The sequence below is a fragment of the Oncorhynchus tshawytscha genome, linkage group LG01 (genome assembly GCF_018296145.1).
Source record: "Oncorhynchus tshawytscha isolate Ot180627B linkage group LG01, Otsh_v2.0, whole genome shotgun sequence".
Lineage (NCBI taxonomy): Eukaryota > Metazoa > Chordata > Actinopteri > Salmoniformes > Salmonidae > Oncorhynchus > Oncorhynchus tshawytscha.
The window spans coordinates 89719788-89737251 of record NC_056429.1 but is presented as its reverse complement, the minus strand read 5'-3'; the positions used below and the strand labels follow the sequence as shown (position 1 = coordinate 89737251).

Genomic DNA, 17464 nt, shown 5'->3' with positions numbered 1-17464 from the left:
GGAAAAACAAAGTTCCAAAGGCTGGGCATAATAATAAAAGGTCAAACAAAAAGTTTTGTAGTGATTCATATGTTGATGATGTAAAGAATGTTTGGGTAATGAGGAGAAACCAGACACTGCACTTGACACATTTATGAAACTACTTATTCCAGTTACTAATAAACACACACCCATTAAGAAAATGACTATAAAAACTGTTAAATCCCCTTGGATTGATGAGGAATTTAAAAATGGTATGGTTGAGAGGGATGAGGCAAACGGTATGGGGCGGCAGGGTAGCCTAGTGGTTAGAGCGTTGGACTAGTAACCGGAAGGTTGCAAGTTCAAACCCCCGAGCTGACAAGGTACGAATCTGTCGTTCTGCCCCTGAACAGGCAGTTAACCCACTGTTCCTAGGCCGTCATTGAAAATAAGAATTTGTTCTTAACTGACTTGCCTAGTTAAATAAAGGTAAAATAAAAATAAAATAAAATATGGCAATAAGGTCTGGCAGCCCAACTGATTGGAAAACATACTGCAAATAAGAAAGAAATCATGTGACTAAACTAAATTTAAAAAATAAACTACACTATGATACAAAGATACATTATATAAATGATAGTAAAAAGTTGAGGCACCTTAAATTACATTTTGGGGGAAAAAGCCAACTCGGCTCCTTCATTCATTACAAAGCCCACTGATATTGCAAACTACTTGAATGACTTTCATTGGCAAGATAAGCAAACTTAGGGATGACATGCCAGCAACAAACGCTGACACTACACATCCAAGTATATTGGACCAAATTAGGAAAGACAATAATTGTACTTTTGAATTCCGTAAAGTCAGTGTGGAAGAAGTAAAAAAATATTGTTGTCTATCAACAACGACAAGCCACCGGGGGCTGACAATCTGGATGGAAAATTACTGAGGATAATAGCAGATGATACTGCCACTCCTATTTGCCACATCTTCAATTTAAGTCTACTAGAGAGAGCGTGTGCCCTCAGGCCTGGAGGGAAGCTAAAGTCATTCTGCTTCCCAAAAATAGTAAAGCCCCCTTTACTGGCTCAAATAGCCAACCAACCAGCCTGTTACCAACCCTTAGTAAACATCTGGGAAAAAAATAGCATTTTATCTGGTCAAAAACTATTTCACAGTAAACTAATTGACAACAGAATTTCAGCATGCTTATAGGGAAGGACACTCAACAAGCACAGCACTTACACAAATGACTTAGGATTGGCTGAGATAAATTATCGATCATAATCTGCTGCTGGAAAAACGTATGTGTTATGGCTTTACACCCCCAGCTATAATGTGCATATAGAGTTACTTGTCTAATAGAACACAGAGGGTGTTCTTTAATGGACGCCTCTCAAATAGAATTCAGTTAGAATCAGGAATTCCCCAGGGTATCTGTTTAGGCCCCTTTTTTCAATTTTTACTAACGACATGCCACTGACTCAACACTATACACGTCAGCTACTACAGCGACTGAAATGACTGCAGCACTCAACAAAGAGCTGCAATTAGTTTCAGAGTGGTTGGCAAGGAATAAGTTAGCCCTAAATATTTCTTAAACTAAAAGCATTGTATTTGGAACCAAACACTCACTAAACCCTAAACCTGAAATAAATCTTGTAATAAATAATGTGGAAATTGAGCAAGTTGAGACGACTAAACTGCTTGGAGGAACCCTAGATTGTAAACTGTCATGGTCAAAACATATTGATGCAGTAGTAGCTAGGATGGGGAGAAGTCTGTCTATAATAAAGCGATGCTCTGCCTTCTTAACACTATCAACAAGGCAGGTCCTACAGGCCCTAGTTTTGTCGCACCTTGACTACTGTTCAGTCGTGTGGTCAGGTGCCACAAAAAAAGGACTTAGGAAAATTGCAATTGGCTCAGAACAGGACGGCTGTACACAGAGAGCTAATATGAATAATTTGCATGTCAATCTCTCCTGGCTGAAAGTGGAGGAGAGATTGACTTCATCACTTCTTTCATTTATGAGAGTTATTGACATGTTGAATTCATCTAGCTGTCTGTCTAAACTACTGGCACACAGCTCAGACACTCATGTATACCCCACCCCATGTTTTTAAAATTGTATAAACTGCCTTAATTATGCTGTACCCCAGGAAGATAGCTGTTGCCAAAGCAGCAGCTACATGGGGCTCAATTATAAACACAAATACAAAATATTTGGTAACAATGGTTTTGAGAAACAGCTCAGAGATTTACTGATGCTCCGATGAACTTAGCCTTCAGATGCTTTTGGGAAACTGAGCCCTGGCCCACCCTGAGCAAACATCAAAAGCACAGACATAAATAAAGGTGGACACTGTTGGACCTCAACGAACTACAGGCACCAACTGCAGCATGAACTGCTAACAGACACCATGGATTCATCATCAACTGCTAACAGGCACCATCGATCAACATCAACTGCTTCAACAAGGAAGAAAATTGAAGGGTAATTCGCTATCAATCTACCATCATGACCTCCCACAATAAGCCATCTATTCGCCTGTATTTTTTTCCAGAGGACCTGCATTTACTTTGATCTTTGGGCAGTGAGTGGGTGAGCCAATTGGTAGCTTCAGATGATTGTGCCAAAGGTCTCTGCTAGACTGTCCAGTGTTACTGTGAGGCTTAGTTAGGTTATATTGAGGCGCCAGCAGAAGAAACTCTGTCCAGCGTTATTGTGAGGCTTAGTTAGGTTATATTGAGGCGCCAGCAGAAGAAGAAACCCTGTCGTTAGGCTACGGAGGTGGAAAAATAAAAATGTCTCTGATTAATGTTGCCCTCCTGATAATCAGATGACAGCATGAGGTCCCAGTCTTTCCCCATAAGACATTACTAATAGGTAAGTGCACTGATGTTCAGGGCCAATCACTCAACTACTCACTGCAGTAAAATCACCATGAATTGAGCTAAACTTCTTTCACTCTGTACTCATGTGTTCCCCACTCAATTCCACCCATGACTGAGGTGGAATGGAGACTTACTGGTCGTGTCTAGTGTCAGGGACTCCGCGGTCCATCCTCAGCTTGTCACTCTCCACCTGGTTGAACTTGTTGCGGGCGTAGGGATCCTGCCCTGGCCGCACCACCGTAGCACCAACATATAGGTCCTGGTCAAAGTCTTGCCATCTCACCTTGCCTGCAGACCAGAGCAGAGACACAGGAGAGGAAATGAAGACAGTACAATGGACTGCAGCACAGTAAATAAACATGTTCTAACCTCCCTCCCTGTTACTGGGCAGAAAATAGCTGCTATCACCTTCTGGTTGCAGTTTCTTCACAAGTGCACCTTTGTGTTTATTTTGCACATTCCAGAGCTCACAGATAATTTGAGACTTTCCCAAACTGTAATAACAGTCTGCAGTCAGCTACACTACAAAGACTTTCCCAAACCCTAATAACAGTCTGCAGTCAGCTACACTACAAAGACTTTCCCAAACCCTAATAACAGTCTGCAGTCAGCTACACTACAAATACTTTCCCAAATCCTAATAACAGTCTGCAGTCAGCTACACTACAAAGACTTTCCCAAACCCTAATAACAGTCTGCAGTCAGCTACACTACAAAGACTTTCCCAAACCCTAATAACAGTCTGCAGTCAGCTACACTACAAAGACTTTCCCAAACTGTAATAACAGTCTGCAGTCAGCTACACTACAAAGACTTTCCCAAATCCTAATAACAGTCTGCAGTCAGCTACACTACAAAGACTTTCCCAAACCCTAATAACAGTCTGCAGTCAGCTACACTACAAAGACTTTCCCAAACCCTAATAACAGTCTGCAGTCAGCTACACTACAAAGACTTTCCCAAACCCTAATAACAGTCTGCAGTCAGCTACACTACAAAGACTTTCCCAAACCCTAATAACAGTCTGCAGTCAGCTACACTACAAAGACTTTCCCAAACCCTAATAACAGTCTGCAGTCAGCTACACTACAAAGACTTTCCCAAACCCTAATAACAGTCTGCAGTCAGCTACACTACAAAGACTTTCCCAAACCCTAATAACAGTCTGCAGTCAGCTACACTACAAAGACTTTCCCAAACCCTAATAACAGTCTGCAGTCAGCTACACTACAAAGACTTTACCAAACTGTAATAACAGTCTGCAGTCAGCTACACTACAAAGACTTTCCCAAACCCTAATAACAGTATGCAGTCAGCTACACTACAAAGACTTTCCCAAACCCTAATAACAGTCTGCAGTCAGCTACACTACAAAGACTTTCCCAAACGGTAATAACAGTCTGCAGTCAGCTACACTACAAAGACTTTACCAAACTGTAATAACAGTCTGCAGTCAGCTACACTACAAAGACTTTCCCAAACCCTAATAACAGTCTGCAGTCAGCTACACTACAAAGACTTTCCCAAACCCTAATAACAGTCTGCAGTCAGCTACACTACAAAGACTTTCCCAAATCCTAATAACAGTCTGCAGTCAGCTACACTACAAAGACTTTCCCAAACCCTAATAACAGTCTGCAGTCAGCTACACTACAAAGACTTTCCCAAACCCTAATAACAGTCTGCAGTCAGCTACACTACAAAGACTTTCCCAAACCCTAATAACAGTCTGCAGTCAGCTACACTACAAAGACTTTCCCAAATCCTAATAACAGTCTGCAGTCAGCTACACTACAAAGACTTTCCCAAACCCTAATAACAGTATGCAGTCAGCTACACTACAAAGACTTTCCCAAACCCTAATAACAGTCTGCAGTCAGCTACACTACAAAGACTTTCCCAAACCCTAATAACAGTCTGCAGTCAGCTACACTACAAAGACTTTCCCAAACCCTAATAACAGTCTGCAGTCAGCTACACTACAAAGACTTTCCCAAACGGTAATAACAGTCTGCAGTCAGCTACACTACAAAGACTTTCCCAAACCCTAATAACAGTCTGCAGTCAGCTACACTACAAAGACTTTCCCAAACCCTAATAACAGTCTGCAGTCAGCTACACTACAAAGACTTTCCCAAACGGTAATAACAGTCTGCAGTCAGCTACACTACAAAGACTTTACCAAACTGTAATAACAGTCTGCAGTCAGCTACACTACAAAGACTTTCCCAAACCCTAATAACAGTATGCAGTCAGCTACACTACAAAGACTTTCCCAAACCCTAATAACAGTCTGCAGTCAGCTACACTACAAAGACTTTCCCAAACTGTAATAACAGTCTGCAGTCAACTACACTTCTCCCGCAGGAGCACCCACTCACAAAGCCTAGTCAGATTATTATGCATTTAAATAAAAATCTAAATAAAATGCCATGTGTAATTGTAATTCTTGTCACAACAACATATGAAAACAAAATATGTCCCCACATAAACACTGGATATCAGTGTGACTAAACACTAATGCAGCTGTTATGTTAATGAAGCCTCTAAAACATACGGCAGCATTCGATTACATTATCTGTCAGACAGGGTAGGGGCACGCAGAGAAAAAAGACCATGAGTAATTAATCTCATTGAGCTCTGACAGCTTGTCTTCAGCATGACAATTAGGAAGGTCTGAGAATAATCTGTCTCAGATGCTAATTGTTCCACAGAAATGGTAAATTGCATGCAGGGGGCATTATAACCGACTAAGTTTGTTGACAAAAAAGCAGTTGACCTTGTCATTTCCGTGATTAACAGAAGCCACAGATGACCATCTATGAAATGAATGGTGCAGTCTATTAAATGGTTCTGTCTTATGTCATCACAATGTACAGACATGCAGTAGCACATTTTGTTGTAATCTGTTATTTTTACATCAAATATTTTCACATACCTTAATGCCTAGTTTAATAAATAAAATAAACATGTAAGACATTACGTTATTAGGTCACTTGTTATTTTGCTAATAGCAGCAGTTAAGCCTGTTAAGGCTGTGTTAATGGGCATGGCCTGCTGGTAATGATGGGACTAGATTTGTAAAGAGGAAATCAAATCCTCCATGCCCGCTGCAGTAAATTCTGGAACATTACATTTACATTTGAGTCATTTAGCAGATTCTCTTATCCAGAGCGACTAAGTTAGTGCATTCATCTTAAGATAGCAAAGTGAGACAACCACATATGACAATCGTATCAAGTACATTTGACCTGAAAGTATTTATCAGCAAAGTCAGAGCTAGTAGGAGGAAGCTTGTTCCACCATTTGAACATAAGGTATACAACGATCCCTTATATAGTATCTTTACTTTAAAGAACTGAGGAACTGGTTCATGCCCAGATCTGCAATCCTGCCTTAAGAAACAAGTTAAGGACAAGTTGCATCTCTCCTTTATAGCTTCTCCTTGCTGTGAAAGTTAGACAGTTCAACCACCCATCTCTCTAGCTGGAACATTCCTCCTCTGGCTGTGCTTACTAGACAAAAAGCTTTGAAACCAGTCAGTCGGGATACATGTTTTTTTTGTTGTTGATGCTCAGGTGGTAGGAATCCATTAAGATATAATAGGAGTCTGAACAGCATCTCAGAGAGATAAGGCCAGGTAGATCAGGTCAGTGCTAAATGTATGGTGTACCTTACTGAACTCAACCCTAGTAAACTACAGCACATTGCTGTACATTGTGCAGGCCATCCATGAAGCCTTCTAACTAACGAGGAATGTTCCATGGCACTTCTTGAGCAGAACAGCCACAGCGGAGGAAGATTAACGGTCTGTGGCCTGGTGTGCCGGTCAGCAGATTCCATATCAAAACACTGCATATAATAACATTGTTAACGAATAAGAAAACAGGAACAAAGCATCGAATGACTCAGAAACTGGGTGGTCTTCACATCTTGATCCAGGAGGAAAGTCACTCACAGCACATACAGTACTGTAGTGTAGTGCACAGTGTATGAAAACACACCGCACACAATACACAATGTACACTACAGTACTGGATGAAAAGTACACAGCACAACACTGTACACTACATTACTGTACTGGATGAAAAGCACACAGCACATGTTTCCTGATCCCCAAAACATGTATTTATTTTTTATTTATTGTTGGCCATAAAAGACTAAAACCATCAGGAAATTAGCTGCAAGTGATTTATATGTTGGAAATCTATTCCCAAGTATTCACACACATAATAGAAATACATATGTTATCATATACAAATAATCATTTATAATAATTGATCCGATTTATAAAGCACTTTTCTGCCAACTGAGATACTCAAAGCCCTTTATAGAGTAGGGGGAAACTCACCTGTGAAGGAAAAATTCTGTGTTTGCAAGATGCATTTGATGTACCTATATAATTATTTGTAGCTTTATAATAGGAGCTTAGTGATGGTAAAGAGCTCTCTGCTTAACTTCTTAAGGTATATGTGGCAGCATTTTCACTTTTGGATAAATAGCGTGCCCAATTTCAACTTCCTGCTACTCATGCCAAGAATATAAGGTATGCATATTATTAGTAGATTTGGATAGAAAACAGAAGTTTCTAAAACTGTTTGAATCATGTCTGTGAGGCAAAACCCTGAGGACTAACCGTTCAGAATTGTTTTGTTTTTTAGGTCTCTGTCTGTTCAGTGATTTCTCATTGGGAAACAATCTTTTTTAGGAACTTGTTCTCAGTTCCTACCGCTTCCACTGGATGTCACCAGTCTTTGGAATTTGGTTGAGGTTAATTCCTTTGTGCAATGAAGATGTACGGCCATCTAGGAACTGCGTAACACTGTTGAGAGTTGCGTAAGACTTGAAAGGTAGCTTGGTTTGTTGTCTCCCGTCTTCAATTTGATCGATTATTAATGTTTAAAAATACCTAAAGTAGTATTACAAAAGTAGTTTGAAATGTTTTGGCAAAGTTCTCAGGCAACGTTTTAAATATTTTGTAGTGACGGTGCGCAATTTGGAAGCTGTTTTTTTTAAATCAAGCGCGCCAAATAAATTGACATTTTGGATATATATGGATGGAATTAATCAAACAAAAGGACCAATTGTGATGTTTATACATATTGGAGTGCCAACAAAAGAAGCTCGTCAAAGGTAAGGCATGTTTTATATTTTATTTCTGCGTTTTGTATAGCGCCTGCAGGGTTGAAATATGCTACCCTCTTTGTTTACTGTTGTGCCATCATCAGATAATAGCTTCTTATGCTTTCGCCGAAAAGCCTTTTTAGAATCTGACATGTTGGCTGGATTCACAACGCGTGTAGCTTTAATTTAGTATCTTACATGTGTGATTTAATGAAAGTTTGATTTTTATATCATTTTATTTGAATTTGCCATGCCGCATTTTCCCTGGCTTTTGGCCAAGTGGGAAGCAAGCGTCCCCTATACCATAAGAAGTTAAAGGAATTAAGAAGGCATATTGCCTTGCACATACACATTCGTTTCACCACTTCCCCAGCCTCAGGGTTGGTTCCGCTTTTCCACGTTCACTCCCTGAAGCTCGTCTAGGCGTGAAGTCAAGGACATGGGGCAACTGCGGAATAGAGAGCTTAAATGGACAAAACAACCTGTTATTGTTTCGAAACATCTTTACTTCAGAGTAACTTGGTCACACAGCATAAGACAAAGAGCCTCAGTGTGACCACAGTTCTTCATTCCATCCTGTTCTTCTACTATCTTCCAAGGGCACCGCTGTGTGGAGATATGAAGAGAAGAGGCTAGCTTGGTTGAGAAAGGAGTAACGGAACTGCCGTTATGACTCGTTTGTGCGTTATGACCTCACACACCCGATACACATAGCCACAAGAAGAAAACAAGGTAGCTTACGATGCCCCGATCTGCCGAGGAGAGTTGGAACCAACCATGACTGAGCAGTTTTGGGGTTTCTATATAAACCCTTTGAATTTCCTCAACGATCATTGACCAGCTCCATTATTGCAATAAATAATCGATATTAAAAGGTTGATTGTTTGAAGAAATTGAAAGTCTCTTCTCCCTTACTTGATTAGAATTTCAACGACACACCGTCAATGAGCTGCTCCCAACTCAGTGAAGCACGGTAACCTTTTTGTGCCAGAACGCTCAACACATATCAGCTATCAGGTGGCGAGGTGAGGAGTCATATGTGCCAATTATGAATGAAGGGGATGATTAGGTGGCCATGGTGGAATGTGGCCAGGTTGGGAATTTAGCCATGACACCGGGATGAACACCCCTACTCTTTCAATAAGTGGCATGGAATTTTTAATGACCACAGAGAGTCAGGACACCCATTTGAACGTCCCATCCGAAAGACGGAACCCTACGCAGGATAATCTACCCAAATGTAATCAAGGTTTGAAATGATTATGTTTTAGTCAAATATTATATCTGTTTAGGCTTCATGTATTTTTTCCCACTGCCCGTTTGAGAGAGACAGATAATGATCCACTCTAAATCAAAACAAATTTCACAAAGAAACTAAATAATATATATAAAGATGAGATTAAATCAAGAATAGTATAATGGATGAAAGTATTAGCCTATCACTTGTGAATTATATTTCATCACTTATGCTGGGCATCATTCACAAGAAACAATGGCTCTTTTTTTGCTACTTTTTCAAGTCATAGTCACACCCCTCATGTAGCCTAGCTTATGTGTTGATAAGGTTTGTATCACAACTAAAGTGGCTAAATAACTCAATAAAATTAAGCACATTCATCCGCATTACAAAGGATGTAAAGCCTAACTGCGCTTATAATGTGAAGAAATAGCAGTTTATTAAAATTTCAAGCTAAACTTTGATGTCTTGCGTAAGCCACATTGGGAGAAAATGTTTTTTTGATGCTAGTGGTTGTATTAATTTGGGATCAATCACATCCCACAACTGTCCCAAACTTTGGAATATTTATTTCTCACACAGAATAGGTCCATTTTTATACTATGGGGGATAGTAGATTGACATATGCTAGTGCTTTAGCTGTTCGCTAAGCCTTCTCATCTTGTTGGCAGAAGAAAAGTAAATGTGTACAGTTCTTCCAAATAACACATCGGAATTGGATAAGGACGCGGGCAGTTGCGTCCCTGATGTGTCTTCACTTTACCTGTAAGAAAGACCAGATCACGTGATGGAGAGCCATGTGAGTGAGAGGTGCTTCGGAGAGCGCAGCACTCAGGCAGACGGCACAACGGCCACAAAAACCATTGATTTTTTTAGCGTGCATTACGGCCATACAAAGGGGATGCTGTCGTGAAATTCGAGACATTATCAAGTGCTTGTCAAATTGTGAATGAGAGACTAATGAACTGTGTACAGCCTGCACAAAAAAAACAAAGCAGACATCATACCTTTCAAGCAACTTTTTTCAAATCCTCAGTAGAGTCGCATCATGCAGCCTGACAATGTATCAAAAAATCTTAACATATAGCCCAACGTTTGTGAAACTACTAAAGTTACAATAATAACTAGGGATGCACCGATATCACATTTTTGGCCAATACCGATATTTTCCTTACCCCCCCCCAAAAAACGATACCTATATTTAACATTTTTGCGGCCTTTTTAAGCATTCTAGTACAGTTAAATAGTTCACTCCCACACACACACAGGTCTAAGGCACTGCATCTCAGTGTAAGAGGCGTCACTACAGTTCCTGTCTGGAATCCAGGCTGTATCACATCCGGCCGTGATTGGGAGTCCCATAAGGCGGCGCACAATTGGCCCAGTGTCATCTGGGTTTGGTCGGTGTAGGCCGTCATTGTGAATAATATATTTGTTCTTAACTGACTTGCCTAGTTAAATAAAGGTTTTACACACACACACAAAAGTTATTTTGTTGGCATTTACGTATGTCCCCACTACCAGTAAAACATAATCAAAACCTATTTCTTTCACTTGCTTGCTGTGATGTTTCATTATTCATTCGTTTCATTCTCATCCAGGATTTCACCATACATGTCAAGCAGTGAAGTTTCAGCACTCTCTGTCTGTGGCCTCTTTTCCTCGGTGCGCACTGTCGCTGTGTGTGTATGTAACATTTCACGCAAACCCTGTTTGTCTGCATCGAAGTAGTGGTCCTTTTACCGAACATCAAGCATGGTGGTGACACAGTAAAGAGGCTCAGAGAGAATGCCACTGAAGCACTTGTTCACAGCCACAACTTTTGCAAGTTTTAACCCCACTGTCTGTGTTGGCAGTTTTGTTGAGCAGGCATTTCAATGCCATGACAGAGGGTATCACGTCTGCTGCAGATGCAGTTGACTAGCTTATTTCTCCAGTCAGTTGTTCAAATGCCATTTGAAATGGCAGCAGCGGTATGCAATACAAGCCTTCCTCAGTAGGAAATCCTTGTTGACCCACTGTGCTGTCAGACTCAGCATGCTCATTGGTCTGACTTTGCTGGTCCAAATGTCAGTTGTGAAGCTAATAGCAGTGACGCCCATAGCAAGTAGCTCATGGATGTGAGTTTGAACAATACTGTAACTACAGTAGGGTAACATCTGAAAAATAATGTGTACCGGGACTCGACCAGTCGGCAAAAGCCAACTTCATCCCCGACAGAGAACGGTTGATTGTCAAGGGTTTCATGACGTTGCCCTGTTGGTGAGATTTACGGCCCCCATAAATCCCTTTCCCCCTTTTCGCTCTCTACAGATTGTACTCTTGGAAAGCCCTTTATTGACATAGAGAGAGTCTGGTAACATCAAAAGCTGGGAACTGAACCATATTTCGGGAATCCAACCAGTTGAAAATATCCGTTGGAATATGAGAGAATATGATCAGTTGTCATCCAAGACATTATTACGGATGATAGGACTACAAAGTATCTTGGGAAGTATACACATTCTAGTTATCAGATTCACATGAAATTGTTGTGCAATTTAAACGTTTAAGTATGAAATTATTTGTGAAAAGATCAAATGTAATTTTCGCTTCTAAATGAGAGAATTGTTTTCATAAGTGACCTATGCTTACTCAGTGGCCCTGCCCAAGTGAACAGGCATTGGTTGTGAACTATGAAACACGCCCTTCTCTCCCCCACTACAAAAGCCCATTGACAAAAGTCAACCTAGTGTTCCCGATGACGTGAGGGCTGCTGTCCATACATTTAGAAGGACTAATATCAACTACGGAACTTAACCAACCTCAGCGTGAGCTCTGGTTGCAAATTGGCTGAGGGAAGGAGGTTCTCACCCATGATGACGGTACATGGCCCCGTCCAATGTCCCTTTGATGCGGTGAAGTTGTCCTGTCCCCTCAGCAGTTAAACAACCCCAAAGCATAATGTTTCCACCTCCATGCTTGATGGTGGGGATGGTGTTCTTGGGGGTCATAGGCAGCATTCCTCCTCCTCCAAACACTGCAAGTTGAGTTGATGCCAAAGAGCTCCATTTTGGGCTCATCTGACCATAACACTTTCACCCAGTTGTCCTCTGAATCATTCAGATGTTCATTAGCAAACTTCAGACGGGCATGTATATGTGCTTTCTTGATCAGGGGGACCTTGCGGGTGCTGCAGGATTTCAGTCCTTCACAGCGTAGTGTGTTTCCAATTGTTTTCTTGGTGACTATGGTCCCAGCTGCTTTGAGATAATTGACAAGATTCTCCCATGTAGTTCTGGGCTGATTCCTCACTGTTCTCATGATCATTGCAACTCCACGAGGTGAGATCTTGCATGGATCCCCAGGCTGAGGGAGATTGACAGTTCTTTTGTGTTTCTTCCATTTGCGAATAATCGCACCAACTGTTGTCACCTTCTCACCAAGCTGCTTGGCGATGGTATTGTAGCCCATTCCAGCCTTGTGTAGGTCTACAATCTTGTCCTGACATCCTTGGAGAGCTCTTTGGTCTTGGCTATGGTGGAGAGATTGGAATCTGATTTATTGATTGCTTCTGTGGACAGGTGTCTTTTATACAGGTAACAAGATGAGATTAGGAGCACTCCCTTTAAGAGTGTGCTCCTAATCTCAGCTTGTTACCTGTATAAAAAGACACCTGGGAGCCAGAAATATTTCTGATTGAGATGGAGTCAAATACTTATTTCCCTCATTGAAATGCAAATCAATTTATAACATTATTGACATGTGTTTTTCTGGATTTTGTTGTTGTTATTCTGTGTGGAGCTCTCTAGCTGAAACACAGTACTGTGGCTGATGGGCAGCTTGGAGGAGCACAAAGTCCTACAGATAGAGGGGAAGGCCCCTCACTGCTGCCTTGGCATATTTGGACCCACATTTTGGATGGATCTTCAGCTCCATATGTCAAGGAGTTGCTAGCAGATCTTATACCGTATTGTACAGTAGTAATATGGGAATGTACATTTAGGAATGGATGGTGTAGGATATGTCTAAATTCAGCTCTGATGTCATACTTTCTTACAGTCTAAAAAGGAGTAACTGTATATTAGGCCATCTGGAAATCCGCTTAATTAAAAACTGCAACCCTACTGTGAATTCTGTTTTTCGGTCCAACTTGAGTGTAAAGCAGAGTGACCTAAATAGTGTGAGGCATTGAAACAAGGTATCTGAGTAGTGATGATTCCCTGGAACTATTGTACACCCCAGAGTATTCTTTCTACATATTGTTCAGGATATAAAAGCAGAAAGATGTCTCCCTGCCCTACCTTTACAAAAAACACAATGTTTCTGACATAAATTAAATGGAACAGCTCTCTAAGGACTACCTTGCCAAGGAGAGAATATGTAACAGTTCTGATGGTAAAACTACTGTAATTTATATCCCTCCATACACGGCATGCTGCTTTTTTAAATGCAGGAGAAGCCTATGTAACGTCAGCATATGCTTACACCTGTAGCTTAACCTGTTTGGGCTAGGGGGCAGCATTTTCACTTTTAGATGAAAAGCGTGCCCAGAGTAAACTGTGTCCAACTCAGTCCCAGATGCTAGTATATGCATATTATTAGTAGTATTGGATAAAAAAACACTGAAGTTTCTAAAACTGTTTGAATGATGACTGAGTATAACAGAACTCATATGACAGGCAAAAACCTGAGAACAAAATCCAAACAGGAAGTGGGAAATCTGAGGTTTGTAAGTTTTTCAAAGCTTGGCATTCCAAGTACATATTGAAAAATGGATGAGGTTGCACTTCATAGGGCTTCCACTAGATGTCAACTGTCCTTTATAGTAGAATCCTCATTCAACTTTCAAAGGAGGGGCTCATAAGACCTGTTTGAGTCAGTGGTCTGGCAGAGAGCCTCGGTCTCATGACCCGTGCTCCCGACAGAGTTACCTCTCGTTCCAGTGCTTTTTCTGAAGACAAAGGAATTCTCCGGTTGGAACATTATTGATGTTTATTGTTAAAAACATCCTAACAATTGCTTCCATACAGTCCTTTGGAAACATGTCAAACGATGTAACAGAACTTTGAGTTTTTGTCTGGTTGAAATGCTCACACCTCTTGAAGATGGATTACTGGGCTGAACACGCGAACAACAAGTGGCTATTTGGACATAAATGATGGAACTTTATGGAACAAATCAGTCATTTATTGTCGAACTGAGATTCCTGGGAGTGCCTTCTGATGAAGGTCATCAACGTTAAGTGAATATTTATGGTGTTTTTTCTAACTTTGTTAATTCCAAAATGTTGGCTATTCCTCTGGCTGTTTTGGGTTCTGAGCTCCGTTCTCAGATTATGCTTTTTTCGTAAAGTTTTTTAAAAATCTGACACAGCAGTTGCATTAACCTTTTGCGTGTAGAGGGCAGTATTTTCGTTTTTGGCTAAAAAACGTACCCATTTGAAACGACCTATTTCTCAGCCCTAGAAACTAGAATATGCATATAATTGTCAGATTGGGATAGAAAACACTCTAAAGTTTCCAAAACTGTCAAAATATTGTCTGTGAGTATAACAGAACTGATATTGCAGGCGAAAACCTGAGGAAAATCCAATCAGGAAGTGCCTCTTATTTTGAAACCTCTGTTCCTATGCATGCCTATCCTCCATTTAAAGGGATATCAACCAGATTCCTTTTTCTATGGCTTCCCTAAGGTGTCAGTCTTTAGACAGTTTCAGGCTTTTATTTTGAAAAATGAGCGAGAAAGATCACATTGCGTTAGTGGATAGGTGGGGGCTCTCAGTGAGTTTTGCGCAACAGAGTAAAGCGGCCATTGTTTCTCCCTGTCCTATTGAAAAACCTACACTCCCGGGTGATATATTATCGAATATATATTTTAAGGAGAAGTCCATCTTTAATTCTGTGAATAACACTAGTATCTTTTATCAATGTTTATTATGAGTATTTCTGCTAAAATCACTGGATGTCTTGGAATCAAAACATTACTGCACGTAAGGTGCCAATGTAAACTGAGGTTTTGCACATTATCGAACAAAACATACATCTATTGTGTAACATGCTGTCCTATGAGTGTCATCTGATGAAGATCATCAAAGGTTAGTGAATAATTTTATCTCTATTTGTGCTTTTTGTGACTCCTCTCTTTGGCTGGAAAAATGGCTGGGCTTTTCTGTGACTTGGTGGTGACCTAACATAATCGTTTGTGGAGCTTTCGCTGTAAAGTATTTTTGAAATCAGACACTGTGGCTGGATGAACAATAACCGTATCTTTAAAATGGTGCCTAATACATGTATGTTTGAGAAATTTGATTTTTGAGATTGATGTTGATTTGTATTTGGTGCCCTGCAATTTCATTTCACTGATCATCCCTAAAGCCAACACCTCATTTGGCCGCCTTTCGTTCCAGTACTCTGCTGCCTGTGACTGGAACGAATTGCAAAAATCGCTGAAGTTGGAGACTTTTATCTCCCTCACCAACTTCAAACATCAGCTATCTGAGCAGCTAACCGATCGCTGCAGCTGTACATAGTCTATTGGTAAATAGCCCACCCATTTTCACCTACCTCATCCCCATACTGTTTTTATTTATTTACTTTTCTGCTCTTTTGCACACCAATATCTCTACCTGTACATGACCATCTGATCATATATCACTCCAGTGTTAATCTGCAAAATTGTAACTATTCGTCTACCTCCTCATGCCTTTTGCACACATTGTACATTGTATATAGACTCCCCCTTTGTTTTCTACTGTGTTATTGACTTGTTAATTTGTTTATTCCATGTGTAACTCTGTGTTGTCTGCTCACACTGCTATGCTTTATCTTGGCCAGGTCGCAGTTGTAAATGAGAACTTGTTCTCAACTAGCCTACCTGGTTAAATAAAGGTGAAATAAAAAAAATAAAAATAAAAAATAAAATTGGCTGTTGGCGAGGGGTTCCGCTCCCAGACAGGTTAATGCATAAAGCATCTCTGCTAAATTGGATCCCGGTTCAGTTGTGCACATGGGCTCGCAAATTGGTACGATAGAGATTTGATGAAGATCAGAAACTCAGATGAATTCAGATTATTTTCATAGCATTCCTATACACACCTTGCATAATTACCCCTGACCTTGTAAACAGTAAAGGTAATTTACTAGTTTTAAACAGAACCACAGCTGGAACCCTCCACTATTGCACAGTCCGTTGAACAACATGTCAACCTGGAGTCCTGTGTTGACTAATCTTCTCATCATGTCTGTAAATGGGGGGGTGGCTAACCAGAATGGACAGCGCTGTGGGATGCCTGGCTGGGTATCTGGCTCTTACCTGAGGGTAGTGTCTCCAGGCTGTGGGTTTGGTCATCTGCGTTGCGGTGGACCTGAGCCTGATTTGATGAGTCAATAGCATTCCAGTCATCCTGCCAAAGAAACACAAAGACACATTAATATAGAAACACGTAGACAAGGTCACAATCTACATTCAGTGGAAAATGTTTGTCACTCCTCAGAAAAGGATGATCTAATGATAGAAAACCCCCATGTTCATAAATAGCGGTATGTCAAACACCGAGAATGTCAAGCACATTTCGCAGACTAATTTTGAAAGCAAATGGTTAGAAAACGTTTAAAATATTGTAGTCTTCCTAAGTTCCCTGTTGGTGCTATTGATTTATTTCTTCAAGGTTGGCTGTGGAATTATAAACGCATGATTTGCATTATCATGTTACTGTGGCAACAAGGTGCCCCTGACTGTTATTGCTCTGCTTCGAGCAGCTTTTGAAATGTCAGTGAGTTTGTCAAAAGCATTTTGATGAAGAAAAAGGGTCCGTGGTCCTATGGCAGTAGACCATTATTCCATTCAAGAACTTAGAACGTAGGCTACTTATCAAAACCAGATGGACAGAGGAAGGACAGAGGAAGGACAGAGGGCATGCTTTATTTTATCTTAGGGCTCACAGCCATTCAAATAACTTCACTATTTGTATGTCGAGTCATGCAGACCACATTAGATCTTCTCAAGAGGCAAACCAAGAGTATTTCTGCATGTTGGATCAGACACACCGACAGCCTGTAAATTACACCCAATATAATAAGAAAAACAATGTTTTATACTATATAAATGGACAAAACACATGTCGTCGTCTCCCTGTTGATAACCACCAGGAGAACATTTTAGAAAAGTTCCAGACATAAGGTAAGAAAACAGAATTATACAATAACTCTGGTGCAGGTGCTCTTGAACTTTCCAATCATCGCCAGGTGCATGATTGATCCGCAA

The 17464-nt window shown here is 40.6% G+C and overlaps 1 protein-coding gene across 1 annotated transcript in view; it reads right to left on the bottom strand.

Moving 5' to 3' along the window:
• LOC112259988 (polypeptide N-acetylgalactosaminyltransferase 2-like) overlaps positions 1 to 17464 on the bottom strand; it is a 127858-nt gene that overhangs the window by 33947 nt on the left and 76447 nt on the right. Inside the window, exons 2-3 of the mRNA XM_024434752.2 lie at positions 16514 to 16604; positions 2994 to 3147 (exon numbers count right to left, since the gene is read on the bottom strand). Coding sequence (XP_024290520.1) covers positions 2994 to 3147; positions 16514 to 16604 — 245 coding nt within the window. The remainder of the gene's footprint in view (positions 1 to 2993; positions 3148 to 16513; positions 16605 to 17464) is intronic.